The 7,993-nt window shown below is 57.1% G+C and overlaps 1 protein-coding gene across 1 annotated transcript; it reads right to left on the bottom strand.

Annotated features, from left to right (window-relative positions):
• Positions 1-6,585, bottom strand: HOXA9 (homeobox A9). The gene is made up of 2 exons (XM_058296851.2): positions 2,413-6,585; positions 1-1,398 (listed from the first exon to the last, which is right to left on the bottom strand). The coding sequence occupies exons 1-2, from the start codon at positions 3,236-3,238 to the stop codon at positions 1,160-1,162; spliced, it is 1,065 nt and encodes a 354-aa protein (XP_058152834.1). The 5' UTR covers positions 3,239-6,585; the 3' UTR covers positions 1-1,159.
• Positions 6,586-7,993: the final 1,408 nt, after the last annotated feature.

Below are 7,993 nucleotides of genomic sequence, written 5' to 3'. Positions count from 1 at the left end.
TAGAAAAGAATCAATATGTTTTATTTGGCAAAAAGTTAAATATCATCTCAACACAACAATTTGGTCAGTAGGCCTTGAGGTAACTATTGCAAAATATACAGTGTATGTTCAGCCCCATGGAAACCCCAGATTCATTGAGGATACAAATCTACAGTAGCCCAATGGCGGTTTCATAGTGTATAATTTATTATCAATAAAATTAACTTCATTACAATAAGCATTCATTTTCCCCCGATTAAAATTAAAACGTAAACCATAGGTAGTAACCTTCTGCACATATGTATAGCTCCAAACTTCCTCACTGTTGTCTGGTGCAAAAGCAATCTTCAAACTTGTCTGATTATGTACTTTTTCTTTAATGTATAGATTATATATACAACGGACAAGACAGGACTAAAGAGTATGTGGAGACTAAAATGCCCGCATTTCTAAAGTTAAGAGAACCATGAAACTCTGCATCCCGGAGAACCCTTTTATTTTTATTTTTCAAAATGTCTTTCATTGGGAAATCCTTACAGCTAGTTTACAATCAAAGGTTAACAGCCTAGTTGTAAGACGACGTATTCCACTACAGAGCTATACTCTATGCAACCGTACCCCCCCCCCATAAACAACCTGAGTTCAAATTGAATTCTAGCTTTCACAATCACGACGGGTGCGTCACCCAGCACAGAAGTTTGAGTCACAAAACATAATTACCACAATAAAACACAGTGTTCAAGTATCTTGGCAGATCGCTCGCTCTGCAGCACAAAAAGCAAATTAAATTAACTACACAGACTAAAACTATACAGCCCGCCCTCACCAGTTGTGCATTATAAAAAGGTAGTTTTTTTGTTTTTACTTTTAAGCCAGGAACAGGTAGATTTTTGAAAAATATGTACATGCTCGCACACACAGCCATCAGCGCAAATGCCCCCCTCGTTCTCCTCTTAGAAAATGGAAAGCTTACAATACCTCCTCCATAAAAGCGGCAGGCCAAGAAGCCAGCCTGAGCAGGGTTTGCCAGGGGGGGGTGGGGGATGAGGCCAGCGTTTAGAGCCGCTTTGTGCAGGGTGGTGGAGGCTGGGGTGGGGGTGGGAGAAGGGAAAAGGGGACGGGCAGTCCTTTCTCTTTCTCTCTAGCTCGCGCTCTCTTTCCTAAATGAACCCGAATGGCATCATTCGTCTTTCGCTCGGTCCTTGTTGATTTTCTTCATTTTCATCCGGCGGTTCTGGAACCAGATCTTGACCTGCCTCTCGGTGAGGTTGAGCAGCCGGGCCACCTCGTACCTGCGGTCCCTGGTGAGGTACATGTTGAACAGAAACTCTTTCTCCAGTTCCAGCGTCTGGTGTTTGGTGTAGGGGCAGCGCTTTTTCCGCGTGGAGCGCGCGTGGAGCCAGTTGGCAGCCGGGTTATCTACGGGGGAGAGAGAGATTGGGTTTAGAAGGAGGAGAAGCGGCCCGGACGCGGGGCGAGCGAGCCCCCTGCGGACTCCGGGCGGCCGAAGCGCCGGAGGCGGCCGAGCTGAAGGGAAGGCAGCCGAGCGGCGGACACAATGGAAGCCCGGTGGACCGGCGCGGGGACGGTCACTTACAATTGCACGCAGTAAAACCTCGGCTCCCCCTCCCCTCCGCGGCCCTCCTTTCTCCTCTGCCCGGTCCCTCCTCTCCTTTCTTCCACTCCCCTCACGTTGGTTAATGAAAATTGTAAATAGATCTTGCCACGCAGATGCAAATCATGCTGCCGAGTGTTAGCGCGGCAAGACGGGCATTTCTTTTCGCTCACTGAAGCGCCCTGTCTCCCTCGCCCCGTTCCTTGTACTCTTTCCACTTCTAATTTCATCTCTCTGGAAGGCCGGCGGAGCTAGGCAGGCCTCTAGGCCGTTGATCACTTCCCCAGGCTATTTGCATAATCTGGGACGGGGACCCTCCTGGCGCGGTCGCCAGCAGCCTCGGGTTGGGCCGGATTTACGCCACCACCAGCTGAAGGCAAGGAGGGGAAGGGACCAGCCATCTCCCCTAGTGTCCCTGGCCAGGCTGCCCTCGCTGCCGCGGCTCCCGCACAATCTAGCTGCACAAAAGACTCACTCTGCCACGCTGCTTTCGAAGAACGCCCCAAAGTACCTCTATCCTGGACCCGGGCAGCCAAGGAGAGGGGCAGCCGGTCTTGGCTGGGCTGGCAGCGCCCCGCCCTCTCGTGGCAGCAGCCACCTCGCCCCCCAACACACCCACCCCAGAATCTCGCTCGTCACTGCTTTCTGGACTTGGGGACCCATCCAAGGCGTCCCAAACAGCAACTTCTGGCTCTTGGCCTCCGTTCAGGAGGCGACCAGCGCGGGTGAAAGCAGGCTCAAGAGAAAAGCTGCAGGGCCGGCAGATCCAGGTGGCCGGCGTGGAGGCGGCGGCCCATCTGGAGGGAGAAGGCACTTACTGGGATCGATGGGGGGCTTGTCTCCGCCGCTCTCATTCTCAGCAGCATTGTTTTCGGAGAAGGCGCCTTCGCTGGGCTGTTTTTCTCTATCAACTGGAGGAGAACCACAAGCATAGTCAGTCAGGGACAAAGTGTGAGTGTCAAGCGTGGGACAGTCACCCCTTCTGGCCGACAGCGGTTCAGGTTTAATGCCATAAGGCCGACTGGAGGGCAAGCCCGCGAAGGAGAGCGCACCGGGCGTGGGCTCCAGCCAGGAGCGCATGTACCTGCCGTCCGGCGCCGCCGCCGCCACGGGCGCCTGGGGGTGCACGTAAGGGTGGTGGTGGTGGTGGTGGTACACGGCGGCGGGCACGGCGTTGGCGCCCGCCGCGTGCACCGGGTTCCACGAGGCGCCGAACACCGCCGCCTTGGACTGGAAGCTGCACGGGCTGAAGTCGGGGTGCTCGGCCAGCGCCGCCGCCTGCCGGGGGGCCTGGCCCAGAGCCCCCGGTGCGTAGCGCCCCGCGCCCAGCTCGTCGGCGGCGTCGGCGCCCAGCAGGAACGAGTCCACGTAGTAGTTGCCCAAGGCCCCGGTGGTGGCCATCGCCGTGCCCTGCGCCCTGCCGGCCCGGCCCGCGGAAATTATGAAACTGCAGATTTCATGTAACAACTTGGTGGCACCAAGGGGGGGGGGGGGAGTACAGTCACCTAATAAGTTGCCGGCGCCCGCGCCCCCATTGGCCGCGCGCGTCACGTGCCCGCCCAGCAGAACAATAACGCGTAAATCACTCCGCACGCTATTAATGGCCCGGTGTTTTGCAGTCATAATTTTTATAGCAAAAGCCATATGTTTTTATGCAAAGGGATCGCGCCGCTCCGCGATCGGCCTTGTTTTAATTGTGGCCAACGAAGATTAAAAGATCAAATCTGGCCTCGCCTCTGTACCCTTCCCCCCCTCCCCGCCGCCACCAGACACACACTTCTTAAGCGGACTATTTTATATCACAATTAATCACGCCATCAGGAAGGCGCGGGTCCCCGGGCGAGTGCGGCCAGTGGAGCCCCTCACATAAAATTAGACAATAATTGAAGCCATAAAAAAGCGGCCAAATCGCATTCTCGCTCTACTGTATTTAAATCTATATTTATGATATTTCATAAGGAGTTATTGTTTCAGAAGCCACACAAGCTGGTGGGAAGTCGGGAACCACCAACAGATTCGTTTGCCTTGCCGTGGCTCCCAGCTGTAAAAATTTACGAGGACTTGGAAAGGTTAAATTAGACCGTTGTGTTTGGTTGGCAAGCTCCCGGTAAATAATCCCTGCGGTCCCTGGGACATGCGAGTTTACCCTCGGTCGGCCGCAAAAAGTCAAATTCAACTCAGTCTCGGTCCCAAACAGAGCCGCGGCCGCCCTGGCCCTGGCGGAACGCGCCGGGCAGGGACTGGCCGCCGACGGGACCACCGTCCGGTGCTGGTCTGCGGAGCCTGTCGAATTGGAGCTCGGGGCGACCCAAGAGTCCCCAAGTTGCCGGTTGCGCATCCAGCGAGGGCCTCGCTCAGGAGCAAGCAGGCAGGGAGCGGTGGGTTGCGGGGCCTGATGGTGCGGCGCGGTCCGCACAAGCCCAGTCCCCGGGTTGGTGCGACCGGCCTCTGGGCCCTACGCTCGGGCCGGAAGGTCCCATCTCTGAGCTCTGCAAGCCTCGTCGCGCAGCCCGAACCCGAGCTCGGAGAAGCATCAGGGGAAGGCAGTCTCGGCCTAAGGGGCCCGGCGGCTCCAGGGGCTGCGAGGCCCGCACTCCCGCGGCCAGCCCAGGCCCAGGATGTGACCTTCAGGGACAGGCGCTTGGTTCCTTCCTGGCCTGCTCCCTGGCTCTCGCCTCGGTTACCCACCGGCATGGGATCGGCCCAGTTACAAGGCCCAAAGCGAGGCGGCTGCAGCTCAAGTCCAGGGCTAGAAATTAAAACGGAGAGGAGCGCGGGTCATTGATTTTAATCCCTTTGCCTGGCCAAGTTAAAGAGGGTTTTTCTCACCCCTCAAAGCCTTTTGGAAGGGGGGGGGGGGGCGGTAAATAAAAAGGCCGCAGCCTCTCTGTTAATTGGAAAGGAGGAAGAAGAAGAGCACTCCAATTCCAGACAGAAAGCAGCGGCTCCTAGGAACGGGGTAATTAAATTCACGTGTGAATACTGTGCCTGCAAAAGTGTGTTTCTCATTAGCCCACTTCCCTGGCGGCGAAGGCCAGCGGCCTCGGGCGCTTACCATCACCCTTTTTGCCTTCCTCCTCCCCAGCAGCTTCAAGAATCCCCCCAAATGCCTTGTAAAACACTTATCCAGGGCGGGGACCCCAAATGCCAGGATCTCCCCCGGAGCGAGGCGGGGAGGCCGCGGGGAGGCAGCCCGGGTGCCCCTTCCGCAGCCTGCGCCAGGAAGAGGGAAGTGGCCGACACAATGAACTCCCGACGTGGTCCGTCCTGGCCGCCTGGGCCCCCTCCCCCCTAGTATTTTCCTTTCCCTGAAAATTCCTCCTCCATCCCCATTCCCAGCGCAGCCAAAGGTGTCGGAAATATCGGGCAGTCCGCGGGGCGCCTGAGAGTTTCATCAAGAAAAATTGATCCTGGAAAAAACTCTTGGTCCTAATTGTAATTGTCTGGGAATGGCTCGGCGCGCCTGGCTGCCATTTCCACTTTTTGAACCCAGAGTAGACACCAGCTATTAGTATTTTTTTTTAATTAAAAAAAAAATCTGTTCCTTCAAATTGGCCTTAGCCCTAAAATAGGACGGTTACCAAATAATTAGCAGGCGTTGAGTGTTAAGCAGCCGTTACTGACGCCCAGAAGGGAAGAAAGAAAAGCAACACAAAACCAAATATTGTCCTCCTGCAGCTCGGAGGTTTAGGAAGAGAATGTTCAAGCTTTTGAGTCTGCTTTTATTTTGGAAGTGAAAGGGAGTGAGGGTGCATAAAGGAATAAGTGGGTGTGATTACAAACTGCCCTTTCCCACCTGAGAGTTCTTTTGGCCTCAGAAATAAATCCAATAACCAGGTCTGGCAAATGGCAGAGGGGAGTCGAGGGGAATGGGCTGTGGACGGCCTTTCAGATAACAGGTCGGGGCTGCGCAAGGAAAGCAGTTCATGGGTCCCGGGCCCTAACTGGGGAGGAAGCAGGCATGAGTCTGAAGGTGTGTGTGTCGGAGGGTTGTTTTCAGTTCCCAGTATCTAGATAATGGCCAGGCTAGGCTTTTTTGGTCAGTAGACTACAGTTTGGAACAAGAACTTAATCTTGTATCCCAATGACTCTGGAATTTGAGATTCCTTTCCCCGGTTATTTGAAACAGACTGGGGCTGGGAAGACTCCTCTTATGCCCCTTCCCTAGCCCCGGGTGGCACAAGGTGCCCTATCTAGCGCATATTTAAAACCTGATAGACAGTGATAGACATCACTTTTCAAGCGAGCTGCCAGGCGTTGCCCTATCAGGGCTCCCTCATCGTGGCCGGTGGAAGCAGAAGGCCCAGAGAGTCGGTGAGGTACTTCCAGGCTCAGCGCTTTGGGGAGCTGAGGCGCCAGGGAGCCCTCAGCCCCGGTCCCGGCCCACGTCTCCAGTGAGGCTGGCGCAAGCCTCCTTGCCCTCAATGTGGACACACAAAGGCGCCGCGGAGAGTGGGCGCCACGCAATCGGGTCTCCCTGGCTGCCGTTGCCCACCCTGCGGAAAAGGAACGCAAGGCCGCCGCCACTCGGTCGTGATCGTAACCGAGGCCTTGTCTGCGCAGAAGCACACCAGGCCCAGGCGCTCAGCCCTTGACAGCCGCCCCACGCGGGCCTTTCCTCGGCGTACCCCGACTGCAATTTGAGCGGGCCGAAAAACATGGGACCCCCTAGGCTGTGTCCAAACCAGCCCCAGACACCTCCGAAATGCCGATCTGGGTAGGAAAGGAAGGAGGCTGAGATAGAGAACAGGACGAGAGACCGAAGACGAAAGAAGGTAAAGGAAAAGGAGGAAAGAAGGGGAAGGAGCAAAGAAAAAAGGGAAAAAAGAGAGAAGGGGAAAAAAGAGGAAGTAGGGAAGGAAGAGTCAGAGAAACGACTCCTAGGAGCAGAGGGGGCGCGCTTACACGGAGAAGGGTAAGTGACAAGGCCAGGATCCCGGCCCCATCTTCCCGGGGTCTGGGTCTCCACTGGCAAAGAGATCTTTTCTGAGCTCCTACCCGAGTTGGGGGTCTGAGATTCGCAGGGATCTGGCCCAGTTTCTGTGCGCTTGGCGCAAGCCGGGAGCGCGGGCAGCCCAAGATGGAAGCGTGCGCCCCTGACCTTGAATGGCTCCGAGCCCAGAATTCCTACCACGCCCCCGCGTCCGCGAAGCAGGCAGCTAACCTGACCATACCTGCTCAGAGGCCAGGTGGGGGTAGGGAATGAGGCTCGCCGGCTGGCACAGCGCTGAGATGGAGGCAGGCCCGAGGCTCCTACGCGGGGAAAGCCGAGGTTGCCACAGCAGCCCTGGCACGGCCGGGGCCTAGATGCCCGGCCCGACCCCCGCGCGAACAGGTACCTGGAGACGATTTCAACTGAAGTAATGAAGGCAGTGTCGTGCTGTCGAGAGAAAGGTGGATCCCAACAACAGGAAACTACCTAAATCACCGACCAGTTCTGGTGCTGCCCGTGCGGGGCTGTCTCGCCCGCCGCCGCCGCCGCCGCCGCCGCCGCCGCTGCCGCCAAGGAGAGAAACCAAGCGATTGCGCCCGACCTGGCCCCTCGCCAACCTGAGCTCGCTGCCGCCATCGCGTGTCCCCGGCTGCCGCAAATGCGTCCGGGAGGGAAAAGCCCCCCGTCCCCGGAGGGTAAGCCTGGGAGAGGAAAGGAGGGGAGGCAAGGGAAGAGAGGAAAAAGGAAGAGGATGGCGAAAGGAGAGCAGAGAACTAGCAGTGCGCGCGCTGGTTTCCGGGATGGATCTTCAGTTCAGCGAGCCGGCGCCGAGCGGCGGTAGATTTGGGCTCGAAACCGCCTAGAAAGCCGCACCGAGTCCCGCTGCCTGTCTGGCGGAGGCCTTCCGCGCTCGCTCCCCGCTGCTCGCTCTCCCCCTCTCTCCCTCCCCACTTGCTCGCCCGCCGGGGCGCGCGCTCCCGCTCTCCCTCCCACCTCCCCCAGCATCGGGCTTCCCCACCTCGGGCGAGCAGGAAACGCGTGGCCCCGGGGAGATCGGCCAGGTGGGGGAGGTCGCGCTGCGGGAGGGGTTGGCCCGGCCCGGGTCCACCTTCCCGCTGTCACCGGCCCAATTGATGTGCTCTGGGTCCGGCCTGCTCCCGGGATCCCTAGGCTGGGGGTCGCTGAGACCCGGGGACCCTTCAAATAACCGGCCTCTGTGAACCTCCCCGCAGACTCCCGAAAGAAATCCTGTTTGGCTTCCTCTATCTATGCAGCTCCTCTCTCAACTGAAACCACTTGTCCAAGACAGCCACAATCCAGATATACTAGCAAGTCATAAAACTGAACAAAAGCCGACAAACCTTACGGCACCAGGGCTATAGGGCCCAGACAAATTACGACCGTCTAGGTAATATTTAAATAGATGGCTAAAGTAATTGCAGGGGGCACGGGCTAGTCCTCCTGTT

This window comes from Dasypus novemcinctus, chromosome 5, assembly GCF_030445035.2.
Source record: "Dasypus novemcinctus isolate mDasNov1 chromosome 5, mDasNov1.1.hap2, whole genome shotgun sequence".
Classification (NCBI taxonomy): Eukaryota; Metazoa; Chordata; class Mammalia; order Cingulata; family Dasypodidae; genus Dasypus; species Dasypus novemcinctus.
The sequence above is the reverse complement of the archived record's forward strand: the minus strand, read 5'-3'. Positions and strand labels throughout refer to the sequence as shown.

Excerpts from the sequence above, each read along its gene's own strand:
- HOXA9 (XM_058296851.2), bottom strand. The coding sequence starts at position 3,238 with ATGGCTTTTGCTATAAAAATTATGACTGCAAAACACCGGGCCATTAAT. Across the intron at positions 1,399-2,412 it reads CAAGCCCCCCATCGATCCCA|ATAACCCGGCTGCCAACTGG; the intron begins GTAAGTGCCTTC and ends TCTCCCCCGTAG.